General features: G+C 39.7%; 3 protein-coding genes across 3 annotated transcripts in view; 1 reads left to right on the top strand and 2 right to left on the bottom strand.

Annotated features, from left to right (window-relative positions):
• The first annotated feature begins 62 nt into the window (after window positions 1-62).
• znf598 (zinc finger protein 598) lies at window positions 63-14,623 on the top strand. The gene is made up of 12 exons (XM_072676336.1): window positions 63-342; window positions 4,811-4,923; window positions 6,298-6,427; window positions 6,524-6,735; window positions 6,824-7,041; window positions 7,127-7,244; window positions 7,623-7,891; window positions 9,827-9,914; window positions 10,081-10,919; window positions 11,022-11,169; window positions 11,333-11,480; window positions 11,622-14,623. The coding sequence occupies exons 1-12, from the start codon at window positions 169-171 to the stop codon at window positions 11,979-11,981; spliced, it is 2,817 nt and encodes a 938-aa protein (XP_072532437.1). The 5' UTR covers window positions 63-168; the 3' UTR covers window positions 11,982-14,623.
• On the bottom strand, window positions 14,267-23,388 carry syngr3a (synaptogyrin 3a). Its single transcript, XM_072676338.1, has 4 exons — window positions 23,088-23,388; window positions 20,084-20,318; window positions 19,793-19,938; window positions 14,267-17,003 (listed from the first exon to the last, which is right to left on the bottom strand). Exons 1-4 carry the CDS (start codon window positions 23,187-23,189, stop codon window positions 16,800-16,802), a joined length of 687 nt encoding a protein of 228 aa, XP_072532439.1. The 5' UTR covers window positions 23,190-23,388; the 3' UTR covers window positions 14,267-16,799.
• A 1,426-nt stretch (window positions 23,389-24,814) lies between these two features.
• gfer (growth factor, augmenter of liver regeneration (ERV1 homolog, S. cerevisiae)) overlaps window positions 24,815-27,895 on the bottom strand; it is a 5,328-nt gene continuing 2,247 nt past the window's right edge. The window contains exons 2-3 of the mRNA XM_072676339.1: window positions 27,080-27,291; window positions 24,815-25,345 (exon numbers count right to left, since the gene is read on the bottom strand). Coding sequence (XP_072532440.1) covers window positions 25,183-25,345; window positions 27,080-27,291 — 375 coding nt within the window. The 3' untranslated portion in view covers window positions 24,815-25,182. The remainder of the gene's footprint in view (window positions 25,346-27,079; window positions 27,292-27,895) is intronic.

The raw sequence follows: 27,895 nt of genomic DNA, 5'->3' as shown, positions 1-27,895 counted from the left end.
TTAAAAAAACTCTCCAGAAGGCTCGCGCCTGCTCTACCCATGATGCACCGGCGGCGGGATTACGTAAGCAGTCGTTCCGCCGCTGCCTCGCTGCCGCTTCGAGCCGAAGACAGAAACCAAAACAGCGGCGAGTCTGACCCACCGAGAGCCCCTCAGACCCGGGGGAACATGGAACCTACGACCAAGAAAGACACGGAGAGCACCTGCGTGCTGTGCTGCCAGGACATCGACATTTTCGCCGTGGGGAAGTGTGACCACCCGGTGTGCTACCGCTGCTCCACCAAGATGCGGGTGCTGTGTGACCAGAAATACTGCGCCGTGTGCCGGGAGGAGCTCGACAAGGTGCCGCCTCTCCACCCTAACACATCCACATAGGCAGGCCGGGGAGCTAGCCTCCACCGGCCGGGCTCTTCACAGGCCTAACCTAACTGGGGGTCAGATCTGAAGCTGGCTGGCTGGCTGTGAATCCCCACTATATTAGAAACTCAGCAGCTAGCACTAGCTCGCTAGCTAACTCCATCAAACTTCGCTCCATGGACGGTGTGTCAGTGTGTATAACTAACCTTCTCTAACCAGAACCGAGAGACCAGAACAGCTCAGCCCAGTTTAGCCGGACTGGCTAAAAGTTCTGCCCCAGAGCGCCTGACATGTAACGTTAGGCTAATGCTAGTTAGCTTAGCATAGCATAGCTTAGCATAGCTACTGTAGCTAGCTGGCCACACTAGCTGAGTGTGAGCGGAGGCTGCCTAAAAAAGCACTGCCAATAAATCAGGGCTTAAATAATCCGAGATATTATTTACATTGATGTTCAGTGGAAGCTTTCTGTAGTATTTAAATGACCAGTTTATTAAAGTGAAGTGGGTTAATTTGGTGTAACGCAGCAGCTCATTCAGCCCTCTAACCCTAACCACCACATTACTGCCAGAAACCTCTGACACCTCCTTTACACTCAGTAGATTATATTAGAGTATATTCATAATCCCTGATATGTAGAATAGTCTGAATTTCTAATAAACGCTCCAGTTTTATAGCTAGAGGTTTTATCTGGCAGTTATTTGAAGCTTCAGGCTTTAACCAAGGGTTAAACTGATTCATTAGTTCTATCATAAACACTGTTATAGTTATTAGATAATATATGAATAATAATAATATAATATGGTCCAAACCTAAAAGAAACACTCCAGGGTTATAAAATGTAATATTTCTCTGGTTCAGGTTTTAAAGGGTTAAACTAAGATTCACTAGTGCTATTAAAAATCACTTTTATAGTTATTGGATCAATTATAAATAATAACAACAATATATAATATAATCAGAAGTTCAAATAAACACTCCAGTTTTATAGCTAGAGGTTTTATCTGGCAGTTATTTGAAGCTTCAGGCTTTAACCAAGGGTTAAACTGATTCATTAGTTCTGTCGTAAACACTGTTATAGTTATTAGATAATATATGAATAATAACAATAATAATATAATATGGTCCAAACCTAAAAGAAACACTCCAGGGTTATAAAATGTAATATTTCTCTGGTTCAGGTTTTAAAGGGTTAAACTAAGATTCACTAGTGCTATTAAAAATCACTTTTATAGTTATTGGATCAATTATAAATAATAACAACAGTATATAATATAATCAGAAGTTCAAATAAACACTCCAGTTTTATAGCTAGAGGTTTTATCTGGCAGTTATTTGAAGCTTCAGGCTTTAACCAAGGGTTAAACTTATTCATTAGTTCTGTCGTAAACACTGTTATAGTTATTAGATAATATATGAACAATAACAATAATAATATAATATGGTCCAAACCTAAAAGAAACACTCCAGGGTTATAAAATGTAATATTTCTGGCAATTATTTAATGGTTCAGGTTTTAAAGGGTTAAACTAAGATTCACTAGTGCTATTAAAAATCACTTTTATAGTTATTGGATCAATTATAAATAATAATAACAATATATAAGAAAATCAGAAGTTCAAATAAACACTCCAGTTTTATAGCTAGAGGTTTTATCTGGCAGTTATTTGAAGCTTCAGGCTTTAACCAAGGGTTAAACTGATTCATTAGTTCTGTCGTAAACACTGTTATAGTTATTAGATAATATATGAATAATAACAATAATAATATAATATGGTCCAAACCTAAAAGAAACACTCCAGGGTTATAAAATGTAATATTTCTGGCAATTATTTAATGGTTCAGGTTTTAAAGGGTTAAACTAAGATTCACTAGTGCTATTAAAAATCACTTTTATAGTTATTGGAAAAATTATAAATAATAACAACAATATATAATATAATCAGAAGTTCAAATAAACGCTCCAGTTTTATAGCTAGAGGTTTTACCAAGGGTTAAACTGATTCACTAGTTCTATCATAAACACTGTTATAGTTATTAGATAATATATGAATAATAACAATAATAATATAATGTGGTCCAAACCTAAAATAAACGCTCCAGGGTTATAAAATATAATATTTCTGGCAATTATTTAATGGTTCAGGTTTTAAAGGGTTAAACTAAGATTCACTAGTGCTATAAAAAATCACTTTATATTATTATTATTATTTATTATTGGATCAATTATAAATAATAACAACAATATATAATATAATCAGAAGTTCAAATAAACGCTCCAGTTTTATAGTGCTATAAAAAATCACTTTATATTATTATTTATTATTGGATCAATTATAAATAATAACAACAATATATAATATAATCAGAAGTTCAAATAAACGCTCCAGTTTTATAGCTAGAGATTTTACCAAGGGTTAAACTGATTCACTAGTTCTATCATAAACACTGTTATAGTTATTAGATAATATATGAATAATAACAATAGTACATAATATGGTCCAAACCTAAAAGAAACACTCCAGGGTTATAAAATGTAATATTTCTCTGGTTCAGGTTTTAAAGGGTTAAACTAAGATTCACTAGTGCTATTAAAAATCACTTTTATAGTTATTGGATCAATTATAAATAATAACAACAATATATAATATAATCAGAAGTTCAAATAAACACTCCAGTTTTATAGCTAGAGGTTTTATCTGGCAGTTATTTGAAGCTTCAGGCTTCAGATTTACTAGTTCTATCAAAAACACTGTCAGTTATTAGATAATATATGAATAATAACAATAATATATCAAATAAACACTCCAGTTTTATATCTATAAAAATGTGTGGGAATTATTCATGGTTCAGGCTTAAAAAGGTTAAAATAATAAGAGATATAATTTAAAATTAATATTCAGTGGTGTTACAGCTGTTGGTGGCACTTACCATACTACTTTCATTATTAGCGTATTAAAGTCAGAGTGTTAATTTACTGTAACGTAACAGCTTATTCAACCCATTAAAGCCTGAACGGGGTGTTTATCCTAAATTCAGACTATTCTGTATATTAGATATTATTTATATACAGCCTTGTCAGAAGGTCAAATAAACACTAAACATATAAGGAGTTTTTTTCTTGGCAGTTATTTAAAGCTTCAGGTTTTAAAGGGTTAAACGGATATTCACTAGTCCTATCAAAAATCGCTTTTATTAGATCACATAAATAATAACTAATATATACTAGGTCAGAAGGTCAGTTTTATAAATTGAAATTTATAATTATTTCATGGTTCAGGTTTTAAAGGGTTAATATAATCAGAGAGATTATTTAAATTGATTAAATAGCAGCTTATTCAGCCCTTTAAAGCCTGAACCGGGGTGTTTATTTGACCTTCTGACAATTAGATTGTATACAGATAATATCTAATATATAGATAAGTCTGAATTTCAAAGAAACACTCAGATGGCAGCTATTTAAAGCTTCAGGCTTTAAAGGGGTAAACAAGATTCACTACTAGACAGGTCAAACATCGATCACATTTATAGTTGGTAGATAAAATATAAATAACTCCTATATATTTTATGGTCAGAAGTTCAAATAAACAGTCCAAGTTTATAAAATTAATTATTTCATGGTTCAGATTTAAAGAATTTAAATTATTTTGATTATTTAAATGATATTCTCTGGTGTTCACAGCTGTTAACATACTATAGCAGCTTATTCAGCTCCTTAAATAGTAAAATAAAGTAATTCAATGAATCTTAATTGATTACATTAATAACAAAACACTCAGATACATGTTTTCTGCCCCTTGATTGATTTTTCTATGCACTGCATGCACCAGAACAATACACACGAATATGTATATTTAAGGGTAAAATTGTGAATTTAGTGATTGATAGTTTAAGGTGTTAAATAATTGTTTGATAGGTTTTAGTTTGCTGTGAGCAATACATTTTGTCATATGCAGTGATTATTTCATTGTTCATTTGTAAATAATGGGCAGTCAGGGACACTTTTATATGAATTAAATATTCACTGGTGTCTTATCATGCTGCTTTTATTACTAGTTTATTATAGTCAGGTCTGTTAACTTCCTATGGCAGCTTATTTAAAGGTCTATAATCATGTGTGTCACTCTCCAGCTAAGTTGTTTGTTTAACAGGGGTTATGAAAGTTAATCAGCTACAGTGCTTACAGTTCGTCATAGTTCTCCTGGGTCTCCTGGCAGAGATGATACTCCTGCTTGATCAACGTGTCAGACTTACACAGGCCAGAGTCAACACTGTATGGATGTGAGCAATACGATCACATGTGATAGATTGACTGGACCCCTTCTGGGTGCTGTCAGTTCAGCGGCAGTCGCTTATCTGTCATTGTTATTTATTTATTTATTTTTAATAGCGTCACCTGTTTGTTAATAGCTTCTCTTGTATGGTTTCATGTGTGTTTAAATCTGTTTTCTCTCAGGTTGCATTTGTAAAAAAGCTTGAACCATTTGCTGCTCTTCCTCATCATGAATATCAGAGTGAGAAGAAATACGACATCTATTTCAGCAACGGGAAAATCTTCGCCCAGTTCAGGTACGTATGACTGTTTATTCAGATTTGCACAGAAGTACAGAGAAACTGGGCCTAAGTGGGAGTCAAAAAACTACTCAATTAACAGTAAAAGTACACAGATCAGCCAAAACATTAACACCACTGACAGATGAAGTAAATCTACAGTGGCATCGGTCACTGGAGGATCGAGTAATCGGCACGTGAACAATCGCTTCTTGAAAGTGGTGTGTTGTTACAAGCAGGAAAAATGGGCAAGCGTAAGAATCTCAGACACTTTGACAAGAACCAAATTGTGATGGCTAGACGACTGGGTCAGAACATCCCCAAAACAACAGGCAGGTCTAGAGTGTTTTTTCCTGAATGCAGGGGTAAGTATCTACCAAAGGGGTCCAAGGAAGGTAAACTGGCGACAGGGTAATGATCATCCAAGGCTCATTGATGCAATCCATGCAGCTAACGTCTTGGTGCCACTTACCACAGGACGCCTTCAGAGGTTTTGTTGAGTCTGTTGTTTTGGCATAAGAGGGACCTACTCAGCAGTGGTTCTAATGTTCTGGCTGATCTGTGTATGTAGCCAATGCTATAGTTAAATGACAGTGTAAGTGTAAATAAAGGTAAATGTATTTTCGGACAAATGAAAAAGTTTGTATGGGTTTGGGTAATGTAGTGAACTGACTAATTGGCCATACTCGTGTGTTTACTAATTAGCTCAGTTGAGTGTAATTTTACATTGATATGAATTTTGTTGAGGGTTTAATGAAAACTAGAGCTTCACAACCTCGTTTCAGCGTCATCACAATGTGCACATGCGCAACAGTCATATCACAGGATGTGCTGGATCATGGATGCTAATTAAATTAAGCAACTTCCGAAAGGACAGTTCACATTGTTCCACTTTTCCATGATTTATCTACCAGAGGCAGATAATTTCTGCCCGATATAATTTTTTTACTTCAGTCTTGGATACATGTGTGTATTTCCAGTATCATGACATGTTGGATTATTGAATTCACACATTTTTATATATAATTTATATATAATTTTTAAATTGCCAAACAACAAAATATCGTCATGTCAGATTTTCCTGATTTAAACATATGAGAACTGATTAGCAAATAAAAGAGGAGAATCTCCTGGCCTTTAGGATTTGTAACCAATACCAAGGCCTATATGAAAGGAAAAGTAAGTTTTTACCCTGGGAATGTATAAATGTTCAAAAAGGTTTTGGCTTGAGTAATACTCAAAGTGCGAAAAAATAATACCCTAATAATAATTGAAGAACAGTGATGACTCAAGTAATCCTGCAGATTTGGCTGTATACACTATACAAAAAAATGACCTTTTTTTTTTTTTTACTTATGAGATGTTCACACATACCTTTATCACTGAATTCAGGAGGATTTTGCTCTCAGAATGTCCACAATGTCCCGAACCCAAAGTGTTCTCCAAATTTGAGGAGCTGGAGCAACACATGAGGAAGCAGCATGAGCTCTTTTGCTGCAAGCTATGTGCTAAGCACTTAAAGGTATGTTCTAGTGTATAGTGCTGAACTTTAGTTGCCATTATTTGACTCGCTGTTTGGTTAGTATTTGGTAATCTCCCTCTTGTTGTATGTTCTCAGATATTCACCTATGAGAGAAAATGGTACAACCGCAAGGACCTGGCTCGACATCGGACGCAAGGGGACCCGGATGACACCTCTCATCGTGGCCATCCACTTTGTAAATTCTGCGATGATCGATACCTGGATAATGACGAGCTGCTTAAGCACTTGAGGCGAGACCACTTCTTTTGCCATTTCTGTGATGCGGATGGAGCACAGGAATACTACAGGTATTTTTACCACAGGTTTAGCTGCTTCATAGAATTATTATTATTATTGTTATTATTTTGTCATTGAAATCTGCTTTTGTTCATATAGTGACTACCAGTACCTCAGCGAGCACTTCCGAGAGAGCCATTACCTGTGTGAGGAAGGGCGCTGCAGCACAGAACAGTTCACGCATGCTTTTCGGACGGAGATTGACTACAAGGCCCACAAGGCAGCCGCCCACAGTAAGAACCGGGCTGAGGCGCGGCAGAATCGCCAGATCGACATACAGTTTACCTATGCCCCTCGACAGCAGAGAAGGAATGATGGTGAGTGAGGTAGAAAGTCTTGTGTTGTCATTCTGTGCTGGTCTCTGATCTTAACTGAGTAACACCCTCTGGATGACTTTTCAAGGTATGGTTGGTGGGGATGACTATGAGGAAGTAGACCGCTTCAACAGACAGGCACGGCCTGGAAGAGTAGGAGGAGGCCGCGGTGGACAGCACAATGTAAGAAGCTGGAGGTATAATCGGTAAGTCAGTCTCATCACAGTAACCTCTTATCAGCAGGAAAGCTGTGTCCCTGATCTGATCCAAGTGATGCATCTGATCTTAATGCTGAGTATCGTCTGATACCGATCCAATTAGATTTTCAGATTTCTGTAAATAATTAAGCCACAGTTTAAAATGGCACCTAGGAGGAGAGGACACCAGAGGGCGCTCTGAACACCGTGGCAAAAACTACACTGGAACTGGATTGGTAACATAGCCAAGATCCGATCCAATAAAATGTCTGGATTGGCCCAATCTCAATTCACTGGACTGGATCAGGACATATCTAATCAGTAGCCTCTTAATGTCCACTGGATTTTGCAGTGTATTAAGACACAGTTGTCGTTTGTTGTGTGCAGAGAGGAGGAGGATCGTGATCTGGTTGCTGCTCTTCAAGCCTCGCAGGCCCTCCGTCGACAGGAAGAGCGGGGACATGTGCACGAGCGGGGACATGTGCACGAGCGGGGACATGTGCACGAGCGGGGACATGTGCACGAGCGGGGACATGTGCACGAGCGGGGACATGTGCACGAGCGAGGCAACCAAAAACCACGCAAGGAGGAGAAAATGGACACGGACGAGATGAGAAGCAGTAGAAGTGCCGTCAAACCTCCTAGTGATGTGCAAGGTAAAGAGCTGCACACTGAATTATGGATTTTCTCATCTGACTTTAATTGTTTGCAGATTGTGACAGAATCGCACACAGGTCAATCACAGCTCAGAGGCTTTGTCTGTGGGTTGTGGTGTGCAGGAGCACAGAAACGGACGGATGGCATTGTTCCTCCACACAGGTCTTAAGGCTTTTTGTCAAACACATGACAAGTAAAGTGTTAGGAATTTGGCTTATAGGAGAGTGGATGTTCAGATTGTGACTCTATTCACATGCAGGCAGAAAGTCCTGTTGATCAACACACTGGGGTTGGGGGGAGGGAGCAAGTGAAGGAAGATAAAAGGGGGACTGGGGTGAGGGTAGGTTGACAATTTTAATGTTATCAGGAAAAGGGGGTTAGACAATATTTACATTAAAACAGTAAAAATGCATTGGCTGGACTCTACAAAGTAAGGGTTAAAAACCACAAGAAAATTCTAACAATTTGTTATACGTACATTGTAGAACAAAAGTATTGGGACACACTTCTGAATCACTGAATAAAGGTGTTCTATTCAGCCCCATTGCCACATGTGTATATAATCAAGCTCCTAGCAATGCAGTCTTCCTTTATACACATTAGTAAAAGAATGGGTGGCTCTAAAGAGCTCACTAAATTCCAGTGTGGTTCTGTAATAGGATGCTACCATTAGAACAAGAAGTCATTTGATAAAATTTCTCCTTTCCTCCTAGATATTATATATTAAGGCTGCATTAGTAGTTTTAGCTTAGGTTTTGTTTAGTTAGTATTCATATTACTGTGAATATTGTAATAATTATGAGGTAGTTTTTGGGCTTTACTCAAAGGCACACCTCCATCTCCTGACCATATTAAGGTATGATTACTAGACTGTCATGCACTGAAAACACCAAAGCTAACTTTTCTATCTCTCGCTATATACTGTTTACGTTGAGTATATGTTCTGGTGGACGTTGCAGTTCAGTTATGTTTTCCTTTTTCTAAACAAGCATGTCTGTGCTATGACAGGTAACGAGTAAGTTCTTCACTTTCCGTTTTCATGTTAGTTTCGTTTATGGTAATAAGGGGCACGATTGGGGGAGATGTAGGTGGTTGAAGTCACAGATAATATACAGAACATCTGCACACTAATTAGGCAATAAAACTGAGGCAAAGTACAACCCTAATGGAGTAGAATCATATAGCGCAGTATATTCCTTCAGAAGGTTTGATTGCCTCACTTAATTAAATTCTTGCTACAATCTTTGTACTAATTGTTCAGTCAGTTCTCTAGAATGTCACAGTCATGCCAAAACCTTTCATTTGTGGCAAAATTTAAATCTACCAGGTTGTTGGACCAGTAAAAAATGATCCAAAATGACTTGAAAACCCATCCTTTTAAAGTTGAGAAGGTTTTTATATTGCCAACTCCTATTCAGTTGTCACTTTGCAGATACAAGTTTTTTTTTTGCGTGACTCCCAATAATAAACCCTCTGTATATGGAAGAGGTATTGTCATAACAGGCTCTTATCCTAAGCCACAGCAACCGATGTTTTCTAATGTGTTCTGATTTTTCCCGTTGATTAAATTTTTTTGGTCTTTTTTCCACTGCTTTGTTTTCCTGGGGATTATGATTGTGTTCTGCAACAATGTCAGATTGACAGGTTGGGTCCAAGAGCCTTACCATGTTGAACCTGTAAGTTTAAGTCGGTGTATGAGAGCCTTTTCCATTTGTCCTATTTTGCTGTGCCTTTTCACCACCCAAGTTTTGTCTTTTCATGTGTTTTTAAATGTAAATGTGGACATAATCTTGGAGGTAACTTGCACATGAGCTAATTTTTAACTTGCCCCTTCAGATCTGTTGCTGTCTGTGGTTACTTTTTTGTCTTTCTTTTTCTTTTTTTTCTTTTTTTACAAAACAGTACTTAATTGTCTAACAAAAAATGTATTTCAGGGCGATCAATGAAGGGTAATGGTCCACTCAGGGGTGAGGACTTTCCAATTTTAGGGGCTGGTGCAGCTCCACCACCACCCATCCAGAGGTATGTTTATTCTATCTTTTTTTTTTTTTTTTTTCATTTATGATGATACTATTATATGTAATTTGTAATGTACATATTGGACATTACACATGATTTCCAAACTGCAACGAAATCTTTTTCACCTGCTTTTGTGGTGTATCTTTTTCCTTTTTTTTTCTTCCCCCAGCACCATCAAACCCACTCCTGTCTCTCTCAAAGAGGATGATTTTCCAAGCCTGGTTCAGTCTGGTGCGGCGGTTTCAACTCCAATGACCACACCCTATGTAGCTCCGGCTAGAAAGCATTCTTCCTTCCAAGAAGAAGATTTCCCAGCACTTGTCTCGAAGATCAAACCCCAAAAAACCCAGGGGAGCACGACATCTGCTTGGTCCCAAGCAGGAAGCAAACCTGTGGCGCCCAACACTAAACCTGTGGTTCTGCCAACTAAGGTACCTCCCATGCACTCTTCCTCTGTGTTTACGGCCAGTGACCCACCACCCTGCAGCAGTGCTCCTCAGGCCCTCACGTCTTCCCGACGCAAGAAGAAGCTTACCTCTTCAGAAAGCGCCAGAGCTGCATCTAAAGTGAAGTCTCCAGTCTCCTCGGACGACGAGAACCCTCACAGTGGTAAAACGACCCAGGAGATCCGTGCTGTACCCACCATGCTGGAGATCTCCTCTCTGCTAACGGTGAAGGCTGGTTCACAGCCAAATGCCAAAGCAGGTAAAAAGAAGAAGCAAGCTATGACCACCCCTTCTGGGACCTCTTCACATAATGTGGAATTGGTAACCCACGCAGCTCACAAAGAAAATGTTCCTGAGACCAAGCCACCAGATGTCAGTGTTTCCAAAGGTCCTGTGGTTCCCAAAACAAGCACATTTATAAATGGTTATAAGGAGAAAACTGCTGAATCTATTTCCTTTGCAAGTGCTCCCGAAGAACCGCCGGCTCCTAAGAAGCAGCCTATTTCGGTTGTTACAGAAGAAGAGGATTTCCCTGCTCTTACTGTCAAGAAACCTCCACCTGGTATGAATGTCCCATTCTTCTTGAAACCTCTAGAAATAGTCATTTTGTCATAGTTTTAACCCTTAACTCACTTTTAACGTTTGTTTTATGTTTTTGTTTCAGGCTTTAAAGGTACATTCCCACTGAAGAGCACTCAGATCGGGTTGCCTCCTCCTCCTGGTCTTGGACCTGTGGTCAGCAAGCCTCCACCAGGATTTACTGGTGTACCCCTCAACGTTAATGTAGAGCCTGCGGTGCCGGCATTTAACAGGTAAGCAGGCATAAAATGTAAGGGACCTATTGATGTTAATACTAGAAAATAGTGTCCAATGTCTGATATGTGTTACGTTAAGGTGTTGCTTTTTACATGTTTGATAATTCTGTTTTCCCTACATCTATTTATCTTTGTCTACTTTGGGTTTTTATTATTTCAGACCATCTCCCTCATCATTTGGAACATATCAAATGCCTGAAAACTTCCAACAGAGGAACATGGACCTTATTCAATCTGTAAAGAACTTCCTCCAAAATGATGAAACCAAGTTCAATGAATTCAAAAATTATTCTGGCCAATTTAGACAGGTAATGTGTGGGCCCCACCCATTCACACAGATTCATTGAAGGGGGAAAATATGTTTTTTGATGTTTTATAGCTTGTATATGCTTTAACCAGTCATTTTATTAGATGTTTGTGGAAGATCGGGTGTCTCTTGTGTTCCCCAGGGTGTAATCACTGCTGCCCAGTACCACAAAAGCTGCCAGGAGCTGCTGGGGGACGGCTTCATCAGGGTCTTCAATGAGCTGTTGGTTCTTCTCCCAGACACCCAGAAACAGCAGGAGCTTCTCGCTGCCCATGCGGACTTTAAGGTCTTGGAGAAACAGCAGCAGGGCTCCAAGCCCAAGAAGAACAAAAAGAAAGCCTGGCAGACAGGTAACTCTAACAACAGCCTCGAACTGGACTGCCAAGTGTGTCCTACCTGCAAGCAGGTGTTGGCCCTCAAAGACTTCAATGCCCATAAGACCCTGCATATCGGAGATGACGACTTTCCATCCCTCCAGGCCATAAGCAAGATCATCAGTTAACTGCCAGTAATAGGGTCACCGCCCCAGCACACGGACTGATGCGTTTTCAGGGTCATGGATGTTTGAGGTTGAGGGCTCATCTGAAATGTAGTGCTACAGGTCCATACTTTGGGGAATTTTTCGAACCGTCTCCATAAAACCGCTTTGCTGAACAGAAGAGACTAATCTGAGTCTTTGTGGCCAATTTAAAAAAGTGAGGTTGTACCTGAAGGGATATTTACGTTTAAGTATTAATTAGTACTGTATATTCCATTATTTCCTAATCCCACATCACTATTTTGTTTTTCTAAAGTCATTTTCAGGTTTCTACCAGTGCTTTTCAGCATGGTCGTTTTCTAATTCTAGTTTGCTGCATTTTTGAAAGTTATTTATTTCGTGAATATTCCAACATTTCACTCTGAAGATGTCATTACCTGCTTCTAAAATCAACAACAAAAATAAAGGGGGTACATTTATTTGAATGATGAAAAATCAGTGACTGCTGAAAAGTGATCCGTCTTGGACAGCTGTCAGATTTTTGAATTTTTGTGGTGGTGAATCTTCAGTGCACCCTCACTTGCCCTCAGTCTTTACTTTAATATTTTTGTAATTTTTTATAATAATATTATATTTTGCACGTGGCACACCGTTCCGTATGCTTCCAGCATTATTTATTATTTAGATAATATTTTAGGTTAACTGTTTAAATGAACAACACTGTGTGAGCAGTGACTAAACCTACACTCTTAAAAATGTAGGTGCTTCCAAGGTTCTGCTATTCGATGCCATCGAAGAAACACTTTTGGTTCCCTAAAGAACCAGGTTTATAAAGATGTGTTGTTTAAATCAAAATAGCCATTTTAATTTAAAAATATGTATACATTTGAAAAATATTTACACACACACACACACACACACACACACACACAGTCACTTCATGAAAACCACCTTCTTGTCTCATTGTCCATTTTATCAGCTCTGTTTACCACATACTGTGTTCATCCTGTTTGTCAATGATCAGGACCCGCCAGCACTGACCAGCAAAGAGCTGGTATTATGCAGTGAAACTTACTGACATGATTGTGGCGAGTGTGCTAGTAGCGTGTTTTGCGCTGGTGGTACGAGTGGATCAGAATCAGCAGTGCTGCTAAAGTGTTTAAACAGTGTCTACTTACTGTCCACTCTATTAGACACTCCTGCATAGTTGCTCCAGCTTGTAGATGTGAAGTGAGAGACTGAAGCTCTGATCTGTTGCTACACAGTTTGTGTTGGTCAACCCCTTGTCCTTCATCAGTGCTTACAGGACACTGTTGGCTGGATATTTCTGGTTGCTGGACTGTTCTCAGTCCAGCAATGATCCCGAGGTGTTTAAAACAGGTCAGTCAGTGCCACTGCAGTGATTAATGACCACCACCCAAATAATACCTTCTCTGTGGTGGTCAGTCCTGTGGGGTCCTGACAATTGAGGAACAGGGTGAAAGGAGGCTAAGATAGTATGTAGAGAAACAGATGGACTACAGTCTGGAATTACAGACCTACACAGTGCTCCTATATGGTGCTGCTAAGTAGAGCTGATAAAATGGACACAATGGTGGTTTTAATGAAGTGGCTGGTCGGTAAATAAATAAATAAAAAATATATATATATACACACACACACATACTCTATGTATGTATATGGACACCCCTTCAAATGAAAGCATTCAGCCACTTTAAGTGGCACCCATTGCTGACACATGTGCAAATGCACACACAGAGCTTGTCTTGTCCCTGTAGAGAAGTCCTGCCAATAATATAGGACTCTTTGGTGATACGTTATACCCCGTTCACACATGTTAATGCTAAGTGTGAACAGGACCTCTGAGCACCTCTGAATGTGGTTCGAGTGATTGGATTACAATGCGTCTCCAGGCCTTGTTGTTGTTTGTGATGGTCACTTATGATCAGATCATAGCTGGGATTCGATTCATTTTTCAAAATGCAGTGGCAGCTCATGTGCCAGGGCTCTTTACAGAAGGAGTCGCGGTTAAACTACACAACATACAGGGTCAAATACATCATCCCTCAAAAACCTTGCACCTCCATGTTTCACGGTTCGATTTTTTTGAAGCTGAATTGGAGACATTGTGTCCATATTTCATGATGAATAGACCAAGAGAAATGCTCCAATATGGTGTGGAATAAAATCTGTTTACACTGACCTCCATTGAACGTTAAGGAGGTTTTTTCTTTCTTCTAGGGAAAATGCCATTTCGGAGATACAGGGGTTTTGTGTGACGATGATAATAAGAGACATGCAAGTCGAAGGTGGCTCAAGCTCCTCATGAAAAACGGGTCTTTTATTTTCATGATTTAAGACGACTGCAGTCCAAAGACATTCAAGTTGACAACAGTTAAGTCTTCAGTATACAGCGTTAACACACAAGAAAGGCTATGATGTCAAATGTTACAGTGTAATAGAATTAAAAAGCCAGTCTCTGGGCTCTTTCTCTGCCTATATGCATATATTTATATAGTATATTATAATCTTTTTTTTTCTGGTGCAAATTATGCTCCAGATTAGCAAAAACGTTACGAAGTTGCGTGTAAAACAGCACACACTCCAAATTCTGTACCCTCTTTCAGTGGTGCCATATTTTGCACCAGCAGTTACAGACTATATTAAAGCCAGCAGAATCTCCGTTGATCTAGTGGTCCATAAAGTACTGTAACTATTTTAGGTGCAGTGTTCGATCAGGAGACACAAAAACCCTGACCACTTTCACACACAGATTCCAGTTACATGCCATGTATTGTATGTTTCTCTCTCTGAGAACAGTTACAGTAGTGATTTTCTACCACATATCAGACGAAGCCCTGATGATGGTCACCAAACGTTGTTAAAAACATCTGACTGTGTGCTGGGGATGTGAGGGGGGTGAAAGGTACTGTGGCACTGCGGTTTCAATTCCTCATCCAGACTCGTTTCTCAAATAGGTCTTGTTGATTTTTTTTTTTTTTCTCCCAATTTGGTACTGCCAATTAACCCACCTGTTTGTAGCGTTAGGACTTCACAGGTCTCTTCCTATACATGCAAAGCCAGATACCGCCCCTCGCCAGGAAGCCAATACGCTCAGAGGAAAGCCCCGTGTCCCGAGCTCCACCACACCAGCTAACAGACGCCTGGGCCGGCCAACATTGCTTTAAGGCGTGATGAGGGGAGACAGCATGGCCAGTTATGCTCTCTCAGACTCTGGCTGCTGATGGCAAAGCGGCATGGCTTGGCATGTTTGGAACTTGTGCCCCCCAGGCCCTTGTTGCAATGCGAGAGCCTCATTGAATAGGTTTTTTTTACAACAGTATTTTTTAATGCTTCTCCAGCAAGTCATACAATACTGTGCAGAGGTTTTAGGCACATTATTAAAAAACATTTATATCATCAAGTAGGGAGATGTTGTTGAAACTCTAGATCCTATTAGAACAGAAGCAGGTGAACATAAATCCAGTAAAATGAGCAAGAGCTTCTCATTCTGAAGAAAGTAGTGAAATCTTGTGAGTTAGTCAGAAGACCAGAGCTTGGTTTCTCCTGGATGCCCCCCAGTCCAGCTAGCACAGCGTGGATGTGTTCAACTCCAGCAGCAGCAGCTCACCTGATTTACCATCATTAAGCCCTGATTTACCACCAAACCAGGTGTTGATCTGAGGAGAACTCTAAATAATACTAGACTCCATAAGGAGAACTTTGGAGATGTTCTAATGATGAACACAGTGATGGAGAACCACCAGTTTGTTTATAAATACAACGCCCAGATAAGTCTAAAATGTTTGCACAGTACTGTCTATATTTTAAAACCCCACGCAGAATTGAAGTTGACAGTATTTCTCATGGTTTCCAATGCATTCAGACTGAGCCTTTATTGGATTCAGAACCTTCAATAATAGTTTATTGTAACAACATCAAAATCCATTCATTTCATGGACACCAGCATTAGGATTCTGGACTCCTCCTTTAGGGCGAATTTCCAACCTAGGGTAACGCCATCTGTGGTATGCACACGCCCTAACCTACTAAAACACAGTCAAATAAAACCCACATGGATTTATTCAGACGCAAACACCTGTACTGGCTTTACCGAAACACTGAACTGGCAGGTTGCTCGCTACACTGAGAAAATCTTCAACACATAAGACACTGTTATCTACAATGGAGCCCCCAAGCTTCCTTCTTTGAGGACGACTGCCCTCTGAAACAGCTTCGCAACGCAAACGGCTGACAGTTTGGCAGCTTTTAACTGGTAAACATTGTACTTTAATATAGTTTGAGGATCGCTTTCATGGTTGGTGAGAGATTTTAAATATTGCACTTCTTTTCTCCCCACATTATTGGACAGCTACAGTATTGTTTCATGTTATTTCGATGCATGGCACTTGTTTGGTTTCTTAATAATAGGCTATATTGTACATGCATATTTTCCATTTCCGTTCGTTAAACAGCACTGAGGGTTTTTCACAAGGCGTATCTCAGTTTTTCTGCTGCTGCCTACATTATATTATCTCTTGAAGGCTAATCTGAATCTTCCTTGTTTTGGTGACCACGACAGACCCTACCACACATGGGGGGGTGTTGTTATTCGCTTCTGTCTGATTCGACCTGATGAATTAAGGTTTATCTACCCATATAGACCCAAGTAAAAGTGAAATCACAATCAACGAACTCTTGTACAGAAGGTCACAGCACAGCACTACCTATGAACATCATCACACCATGTCAGCTTGAAGAAAGGCCGGAGCCTCTCCCTCCCCATTCACACTAGTTTTAACAGGTCGCTTACATTGCACATGGACCCTGGCTGGCACCTCTCTAGTAAATGGGCACCTGGTAGGTTGGGGCATTGGAGTCCAGGTTCTCAGTGAAAGGTGGACTCTGGTACGTGTCGGCGGTTTCCGGGCCAGGCCCGGTGGGGTAAGGCTGGACGGGTTGGTTGCCATCCAGGTGCTCTGTGGTGAAGAGGCTCATGTCGGTTCCCAGCAGATACTTCTGCACTGCTCTCACAGTCAGACCAGCCTGAAACAGAACGCAAGCACATCATCAGAGAGAGGCTCACTTGGAGCATAACATCCAGCCCTTTTCATGAATGCATTGATGTGCAAATGCACACACACAGCTTGTCTAGCCCATGTAAAGAAATACTGCCAGTATGATAGGACTCTGTGCCTGTGGCTCCATGCCTAATGCCAGGTAGAAGGGTAGAGGGGTGGTAGAAAGCCCCGAGCATTGAACTAACTGTGAGCAGTGGCGCTGTGTTCTTTGGAATGATGATTGGAGCTCCATCAGGTACGTTGGGGATGATGTGGGGTGGTGATCATCCAACATCCGACCTCACTAACGCTCTTGTCGTTGAATGCAATCAAATCCTCACATTAATGCTCCTCTAAAATGTAATAGAAAGCCTTCTTTCCTGGACAGTAGAGACAGTTACTCCAACAAAAACAGGATAAACTCTTAATAAAGAAAAATGAATGAGCAGGCGTCCCAATACTTTTGTCAATATAGTGTATTGAAGTTCTTTAAATGTTATGCTGAATGGACCAATATTAATGCTCAAAACATTTAGTTTTTTGCAGTGAAGCTACAAGGCTAATTATAATCACTGGGTTAGCCTTGTGCTAAACTGTATGCCTGAAGCCTCATACATACTCATATATACACACACACTCATCTGACCACATCACGTAAGCTCAAATAGACTTGCTTGCTTTCTATGTGACTGTGTGCATACTGACACACACACACACACACACACACACACAGTGGTCAAAAAGAAATTGTCCTGTGTTGTGGGAGAAACAAGAGTTGACATGACACTTATTTCACTGTATAAGTGCATTAGGAAATCAACCAAAGGAACTAATGAAATGACATTAACCATTAATTGCAATAGCAGGTCCAGAATGAACCGATGAGCCAAAACATGACCATTCACAGACTGTGAAGCGACTGTGAATGTTGATTATATCATAATAACATAAAAACATACAGTTTTATGCATGTTTGTGCATGACATTTGGTTCAAGTATGTGTGTTGATGTGTGAACACGTAAGTCACATCCTCTACAACGACACGCTTTGGCATGATTACTGTTTGTCTACTTAATTTTACATATAGAAAATAAGAAATAAAACAAATAATGTAATAAATATTGTGTGTGCAAAAGTAATGGCACATTAAATATGTAATATTTCATTTTTTATGAATATTAAAGTCAATAATAAACTGTTTACATTAATGTTTGTGCCCTGTAGAGAATTGATTCAGTTATTTGTGCTTAGAGAATCCATATGATGTGTCATCAGACCACCAGCAGCTCCCAACCTTTTCATTATTAGACGCTGAGGTGCTCATGATGGTTTGGCTTATCTGTGCATGTTAACCCTAGAGTCTTTGACTGAATGAAAATGTGCCATAACTTTTCCATTCAGTGTTTTGGAGTGTAAAGATGGCGTTATGTCTAGAACCCAGATCTTCAGTGATCGCACAGCAACATCTCTACAAAGGGGAAGGAATGGCTGTCTTACGAGGGGAGGGATTTCAGTCTTTTTCTCATGGGGATGGCACTGTAGATGGCAATAGTAGTAGTATCTATTTAGTGACCTAAATGCCTATTTTTATATACATGTCGGAAGGGCTCAATATTTATGAGGGGGTGTTGCTTCCCAATAAAAACAATTAAATAAACTCACCCCCACACACACACATTTTTTGTGTGTGTACATTAATTAAAAGCCTGCCGTAGAGGGTCACAGTGTAATTGTGCTGACGTTAGCTTTTCTACTTTGTGCTCAAAAATAGATTTGCCAGGTTTGACACCTGAGCTGGTGTGAAGTGAGTGTCACCTCAATTTATCAGACAGTTTAGCGACTGTAGCAACAAGGTACTCCGTGTGTAACAGTTTACCCCAGCTAGTGGGCAGTGGTAGCTCAGCGGTTAGAGCGCCGGGTTATCGATATCGATGTTGAGCCCTTGAGCAAGGCCCTTTACCCTCTCTGCTCCCCCGGCTGGGACGGTTTTTGCACTGCTCCACAGCTCAATGCTGGGGGGCTTTATACCCCTCTAGCCCATGTCTGGCATTGGGCAGCATGGTACCAATAGGTTTGTGTATATCTGCTCCAGAGAGTCCTACTCTATTGGCAGTGCTTCTCTACAGGGACTAGACAAGCTCTGTGTGTGTTCATTTGCAACAGTGGGTGCAACCTAAAGTAGCCGAATGCCTATAAGGTTTTCACCAAGCTATGACTTTAAGTCTTGGACTCATTTTAGTCCAAGTTTAGGCTTAATCCACATCTAGTAAACAGACCCATTTAATAGATAGGAAAAAGAATAAAATGGGGATCAGAAAAGGAGCAATTCTACCGCCACCCTGTCATTGCTGCTTGTGCATCTAAGCGCATAAATTAACATGAGCCTCCCAGTGGTGAAGTTCGGCTTATATTGAACATGACACACCACTCAACATCCCACTCATCTTCATTCCCTGTGACGGAAAAAAAGGAGGTGATGCTGTTCTACAACCCCTGCAGACTGAACGCAGTAAGTAGAGCAATCTAATGCACTTTAGATAGGTCATGATGTTATTCTTAGAGGAAAATGAGCCTGTTTTCTGCCTGCCCTGTCACTGTCTACCTCCTCCTCTTCCTCCTCCTCCACCTCAGCTTGTGGGATCAGAAAGACAAGAGGTTCAAAATTTGCGGTCTGTCTGATTATCCGTATGCAACCACAGTTTTCTCTTTTCCAAACGGTACAGAGCTTGGCTTGGCTTGACTGGCCTGTTTTGAGCAGTTCATGCTGTACTAACCCAGGTGAAGATGGAGAAGAAGGAGAAGGCAATGGCAGCTCTTGCTGCATCAGCCCCCTGGTTCAAGGGCAGCTCGTCTGGCGTGGTGCGCTGCCACTGGTTAGCCAAGAAGCAGAACCCAACGAACCACAGGAACGTCCAGAAACCTGCAAACACACCGTCCTTTTACAGATCGCTCAACACACATGGTCACACTGACAAAACACTGATAGGGCATTTAACTACGTCCAGTTTTTAGAGCCCCTGCCCACGGTTCCAACCTGAAAATGTACAGTGCCCCACAAAGTCTACCTGAAAAGCCAATCTCCAGCATCACTGCCTTCTTCCTGTCCTTAACGCTGCTAATCTGCTGGAACTTCATGTCAAGGATCAAGAAGAAGATGCAGGCCAGAAAAGCTATGAGACCAATGGTGATCCCATAGTTGCAGGCATCATAGTTCTTGTTGAAAACGCAGTAGAGCCGCTCGCTTCCATTGTTGGCGTAGCCTTCGTTGATTATAGAGCCGAAAACCACCATGGAGAAGATCTGGAATTAAGAGGATGAACGTGATGTTACTCTTTCTTCCATTGCTTTATTAAATCAAATCAGGGACTTTAACAAAACACCCACCCTAATAATTTATAATCAATGAACAACAAATAGTGAATACTTTATGCATAAGGTCTACATATATCATATACACATATGTTTTTCATGATTTTTTGGCAATGTCTTTAGGGTCTTTAGGGTCCCTAAGCAATATATTATAGTGCTATGGGTGGGTAATATAGTACAAGTATTGTAGCACAGTATTTAAAGATATGTTCACTATACATCCCATACCAATACACAACTCTTATTCCAATATTTTAACAATACCAGAAGAGGCAGATTTTTTTACTCTAAACATCCAGTTAAACAGCTCTAATTATGGTCTTTAAATACGTGCATCACAATAATAATTCATAGAGATATGCTAATAAAGACATATTGCCTGCCTCTAATTGATTACACTGCTTATTGAAAGGATTGGCTCAGCAAACTACAGGCCATAATCTAGCTCTGATGCACACAGTGACCAGAATCTACAGTAGTAATGCTGGTTATTACTAAACCTTACACATGGCTCTGTTATCAGACTTGCAGGACATTCACTGGTAGTAGGTGTGTAAATATAATGATGATACAGAAGTATAGTACATGAAACTGTTGCTTGAAGTGCTGCAAACAACTACATTTAATAACTGAATGGGTTTTACTTATAACTTCTATAACAATTATCAGATCATCCTTTTTTAATACCATGGAATTATGTAAATTTATTCAGATGTGTAGATTTATATTAGAATATTAATATTTTGCAGCATAGTACATTTTATTGGTACACAGGCATCATTCTTTGTACTATACTTTTTTAGACTTTTATACACCACAGATTCTTATAGCATGCTTTCATTATGTAACATATTATAGTAATAACCTTTTGTCTAGTACTGTTTGGACAATTATTATTATGTATACAATTATTAATTCAGTGCACATATTGTTTAGTCATTTTTATCATTATTATTTCAGCAGCAAACATTATTACATTTGACGGGCTCACAGACACAACTCTTTGCACGATTATTACAATATCAGGACTTTAATACTACACAGGACTTATAGCAGACTTTAATCATGTAAACTTATATTAGAATATTAATTTAACTCACATATTGATTAGTACTTTTTAATTATCATTATTTTTCAGCACCAAAAATGATTAAGTTTGATGGGTTCAGAGACACAATTCTTTGCACGATTATCACAATATCAGGACCTAATACTACACAACACTGATGGCATAATTTAATTGTATAATTATATTAGATAATTAATTTAGTGCACATATTGATTAGTACTTTTGTATTATCATTATTTTTCAGCACCAATAATGATTAGGTTTGACTGTCTCACAGGCAGCACTTTCTGCACAATTATTACAATATCAGGACTTTAATATTACACAATACTGATGGCACACTTTAATAATGTAAACGTATATTAGAAGATTAATTCAGCTCACATATTGATTAGTACTTTTTTTATCATCATTAATTTTCAGCAGCAAAAATTATTACATTTGACGGGCTCACAGACACAAATCTTTGCATGATAATCACAATATCAGGACTTTAATACCACACAACACGGATGGCATAATTCACCTGTTAATTGTATAATTATATTAGAGTATTAATTAAGTGTACAAATTGTTTAGTACTTTTTTTTATTATCATTATTTTTCAGCACCAAAAATGATTAGTGTTGACTGTCTCACACTGTCTCATTTATCAGTTATCATAATATCAGGACTTTTAGACTTCAACTGTGTAAAATGAGAGAGTATTAATTCAGTGCACATATTGATTAGTATTTATTTTTATTATCATTATTTTTTCAGAGGCCAAAATGATGAAGTTTGACTGGACCACCATCTGCAGAGTCAGAATACCAGGACTTTTATACTAGACGGGACTTTTATGGCACAATTTCATTTAATTATATAAAAGTATATTATTTAGAGCTCATATTGTTTAGTATTTGTATTTATTTTTAAGCAATGCATGTGTTCCACAACCCTAGTAAAGTAGTATATACACGACTAAGGCCAAGGAGATCCACAAGTGCATAGTAATCGTGACAGCCAATCAAAATGGTGGGATTAAAAACACGGAGGAGATGAAATGGCAAGAGGCAAGTGAGAGAGCCCAGCTACCAAGCAGCAGAGCTGGCCTCTGACATCGACATTTTCCACTGCTCCTCCTGAACCATCGCTCTGATACAGCGCAGGCCTGCCGCAGTGGGCAGGCGGTGGTCAGCTGGTGGTCTTTCATGAGCCAATTTAATTGAAACGAAAGAAATAATCAGGAGAAAAAACACTGAGGGTGTGTGTATTTTTATGGTGTATGAGTTATTAGCTGGAGGAGAGACGACTCCTTAGCTGACTCCCAGTCCCTCCTCCACAGCATCCTCCTCCACAGCATCCTCCACAGCAACCACCACCATCAGCACCAGCACATCATAAATCAGCACAGTGATCCTAAATGGAGCTACAGCATCACATATATATATATATATATATATATATATATATATATATATATATATATATACACCCACACACACACAGCGTCCACAATAGCAGTCAATGGGTGTTAGTAATGGCCAGGCTGTGTGCTGTACTGCCCTGACTGTCTTTTATGATGTGCATCCTCACGAAGCGACACACACAAGCCAGAAAACAGCGCTGGGACGTGAAGGAAGACTCACCCATGATAATATCCTGAGAATGGTCTGCGGCTGTCTGATGAAAGAAAGGGGGTCGAACGCACTGCCAGCTCTCCCAGCGCCGAAAGACCCCACTCCGTCCATTTTCCCCTCACACGGTTATTCACGTTTAAGGCTGTGTGGGTCGAAATATGTATACACGCACACACACACACACACATGCACATCTACTATACACATACATACACACACCCCTCCGCCTGGCAATGGCCTGTGCGCTCTCGCACTCCCAAACGCGCTCTGCTGCAGCTGGCTGGCTCAACAGCAGCATCTACTGTCAGCATCCCGTCTGCACACTGCAGCTGCACAGCCTCACATACACGTTCTGGGAATGAATCATTGAATAAATGTATATGTTTTTATATTTGATATCTGCCAGATTACCATACTAGTCTTATTCCATCATCAGTGTTTTTTTTTTCATTTTTGAAGGCTGAATGGAAAACAGCCCAATGTGGATTTAACTGGATGTTGAAAAAGCTGGGCATCCAGGCCAAAATATACCCTATGTTGGTAAGCCAGCTGATTAAGTCGCTCGTCGCCAAGCTGGTCATACTGGTTGATTAGCCTGGTAAAGCTTAACAAACTGCTCAATCTGGTCATGCTGGTGGCATTAGCTGGACCAGCTTATACCCCAAAACAAGCCCAATGGCTTTCCAATGCTGCTCAAGAGCTAAGATGGTCAGCCACCTTAACCAGCATAACCAGCTTGATCAAACTGGCCAGGTTTGTTTTTTTTTTTTTTTCCAGTGTGGTCAAGCTAGTCATACTGGTTGGACCTAGCTAAGTTTGGTGAAGTTTTCAAGCTGGTCAACCAGCATCGCCATGATGGCCATCATAGTCTACAAGGTGGTCATGCTTGCTGACTATGTAGGTCAGGTGGGAGGCATCCAACTCAAACGAAAGCATTTCCTGTGCTGTCCTTTAGCCACGCTTGACCAGTTTTTTTAGGAGGTCGTTAGGACTTCACAGGCAGAACTGAAGGCCTAACACAGAACTGACAGTAGAATCAGCCAATCAAGGTTTGATTTCCAGTGGGTGGGACTAGCTTCATGAAGCAAAAATCACTCTGGACCTTTTGGGCAGGTCTTCATCACTGGCGGTCAATCAGTTATTGTAAGAAATTGTGGTTGGTGTGGTGCAACAGATAACGCCACTACCTGCTAAAGAGCTACCACACTGCGTGGGAGGCTGGGGTTTGATTCCCGGTCTGGGTGGCTATGCTGCGCTACATCAATAAGAGTCCTTGGGCAAGACTCCTAACACTACATTGGACCACTGCTGTAATATGAGGAACCTTGTAAGTCTCTCTGGATAAGAGTGTCAGTTAAATGCCGTAAATGTAAATGGAAGGCAGAGGTAGCAGCTCTGTACTAGGGCTCTTTACTTAAAGCATCACTGGTAAACCACCACACACAAGGTCAGGTATATTATTGCTGTCGGGAAAAGGCTTGTGTCGCCACCTTTGCATCTTTGTTTTTAATTTTTTAACAATTTAAATCTGGCCGTTGTTATTTTACATTGCATCAGATTTTCATGATGAATGGACCAATAGAAATGCTCCAAAATCAATCACTTGGAATTCAATCTTTTTACATTAACTTCCATTAAAAGTAAAACCCTTAAATCAGACCAGGTTTTCTACTGCTAATTCTCTACTTACATTCTTGATTTCAAAAGAAACATTGTGTAAGTAGACGTCCACAAACTTTTGGGCATACTGGTGTACCGTATTATCAGTGCCACACTTCCTTTATTGCAAACTGTTGCATATGAAAGATCCATATGAGCATCATTACCATCAGTGCCGTTTAAGAGGAGATAATGCAATGCAAAAACTTCATCTTCACAGGCTAAAAGACTCTGACTTACACACTGTGACATCTGTCGAGATATAAATCCTCGTTATATCGGGCCAAAGGTGCTCAAATGAACAGCAGTATGACTGACGCATTAGTATGGGACTCATGATAGCCACTCCCAGCTACAATTATTATGGCCAAAGGCAAAAAGGTCAAAGAAGCTGATGTTCTGTTTTCTGTTTCCTAGTGAATCAGCTGTGGAGGGCGTGTCAGTGTCAATCACAAGAGCCATCTTTCCAGCCATCTCTCCACCGCTCGTCCACTCTGCTGCAGTCAAACTCTGGCTTGCCTAATCGGATGTTGATGCCATTATGGAGACGACACAGCCATTGTGAGAGGTTGTGGCGGCTGCTGGTGTCTGGCTGGTTTGTTTTCAATCTGGCAAAAGATAAGAAATGATGAGTCAAAAAGGGGACAAACAGCCAAAAGCAACATTAGAAAACTGAAGGAGAAGCAGGCCTAGAGCATCATTACTGACCATAACCACCCAAACACAGCAATCACATTTCAGGAAGTTTAGCTACTTGGGACATCTGATATAAAGTGGACGGAATAAGCTTCATTTAATATATGGACAAAAGTATTGGGACATCAGTATTGGGGCCGTCTCTACTGCCCAGATAAAAGGCTTTCTACTAGATTTTGGAGCATTGCTGTAGAGACTGGAGCGCATTCAGTAAGAAGAGCCTATTAAGTAGGGCTGATTGATACACTATATGGACAAAAGTATTGGGACATCTGCCCATTCATTGTTTCTTCTGAAATCAAGAGTATTAAAAAAGAGTTTGTCCTGCTTTTATGGGGGAAACTGTGTCTCCTGTCTAGTTAAAAGGCTTTCTACTAGATTTGGGAGCATTGCATTCAGTGACAAGAGCATTAGTGAGGTCAGAATGTTGAATGTTGGATGATCACCACCCCACCTCATCATCATCATCCCCAACTACTCCCCATTTAGTGACAAGAGCATTAGTGAGGTCAGAATGATCATGGATGATCATTGGATGATCACCACCCCACCTCATCATCATCCCTAACTACCCAACTCAACCCAGAAGTTTTGGATGGAGCACCATCCGTCCTTCTAACACAACAAGGAGAAAAAATATATAAATACAGAGATTTTAATACAAAACCAATGAAAACAAATGCATTTAGGTTCTTGCATTGGGCTTTTCTGTTCCTAGATCTGAAATATGGGATGTGGGACTGATTACACTGAAGTCTGGTCTGATTCCACTGAAGACTGACAAATCAGAATACCAAAGAGACCAAAAACACCACTTCCTTTTTTTCAAAGATTGTTTTGATTATAAACAAAACTTGTCGCTGTCACGCCAAAAAATAAGAAATGATTGTTACGAAATAACAAAAATTAACAGGAGGAACATAACTGAAGCCCCTGCTCACAATTTAACATCCTATAAATACCATCTCTACCTTGTTTAAGTGTCTACAACAAAGGTTCTCACAACCCTTTACCACCCTGCCTCCTCATCCCTCATTCCTTATCAGAGATGGGGGACTGGCTTCCTATTACAAGCAGAAGCTGCCTGAACTCCAGCCCAAAGTTCTGAGTTTCCAAATCATCATATGCTGAGGGCAAGGCCCAAACTAGCAAATCTCCATATTTGCAGTTTTCACTTTTGGAGATAATGTGAATCTGTCAATTGTTCTGAACACTGTGTATCAATCATGATGAATGGACTGATAGAAATACTCCATTCATTACATTAACTTCCATTGAAAGCCAAGATGCGTTTTCCCTTCTCCTGTAAAGTTGACATTGTGGCAGAGGTGATATACTGTTACTAAATGGTTATTATTTGACCTTGTGGGCTTTAAGTACTGTTCCACTTTTGCTGCATGCTAGATACAGTAGCACACCTCTTAAATATGATATTAAGCCACTCTGGCTCCTGATTAATTGGCCAAATGTGAATAAGCAGTAAGTTGTACTGAATGGGGGTTTGCTGTACTGCCAATACACTACAGTAATTAAGCCCTCTATAAGTTACTTATAAAGCACTTAAGCACAAGGAGAAGTAGCAAAAAACATGAGTGGACAGCTTTTATCAGAATCTCCTTGTGCTTTTAACAATGAGTTCAACCCACCTTGATCTTAAGTCCTCAGCGCATTCTTCACATGGGAAAAACTTTGAGAACAGGCTGATGAACTGGGTCATCTCTTTTTGCTGGGCTGTGCTGGGTGTATCAGGGTAGTAAGCGGCCATAGTGTGGAGAAAAGACCATGAACTCCTCCCGAGTTCCTCCCTGTCCAGGGGGCACTCCACAGGCTTCCCGTTCTCCTCACCGGCCTGGGTCTCCTAATCAGAGACAAACATAATCGTTCAGCCCGATGTTTCTTTTTCCTGATAACATTTATTCATAACCTGCACAGAATTCCTTAATTTACTTCATCCAACAATGAAAATAATATTGAATATATAATAATACTGAATAATATTAATTGACATGACAGCCATGTGACTTGACCATACTAACCTTAAATCAGAAGTTTATTATTTTCCTTATTTTATTATCTCCTTCCCAGCTGCTGTTCTCTGTACACTTCACACAAACACTCTGAACAGTCTGGTTTTACTTACAAATGCACTTGCATGAGTAACTAGAGATGAAATTAGAAATTTAGAAGTTTTTTAGAAGAAATTTTGCATGCTCATTTGCTTAATGTCACAAAAAAACATTAAGCAATAGGCAAGATTGTGTTTTCTTATGTAATAAATTCAGAAAGGAAATAAGAGTTGTATTTTAAATATGCAGAAAATGTCATATTTAAGTTTGTTTTTGTTATTTAAGTGATGTTCCTGTGCAATTTTAGGTACGTATTCATGATCCTGAGAGCTCTGTTGCTCAATATGTGATGTTACCAGTAAACTTTAAGGATGAGATCAGCTTGAACCAGATTTA

This window comes from Salminus brasiliensis, chromosome 3, assembly GCF_030463535.1.
Source record: "Salminus brasiliensis chromosome 3, fSalBra1.hap2, whole genome shotgun sequence".
NCBI classification, from domain to species: domain Eukaryota; kingdom Metazoa; phylum Chordata; class Actinopteri; order Characiformes; family Bryconidae; genus Salminus; species Salminus brasiliensis.
The sequence above is the reverse complement of the archived record's forward strand: the minus strand, read 5'-3'. Positions and strand labels throughout refer to the sequence as shown.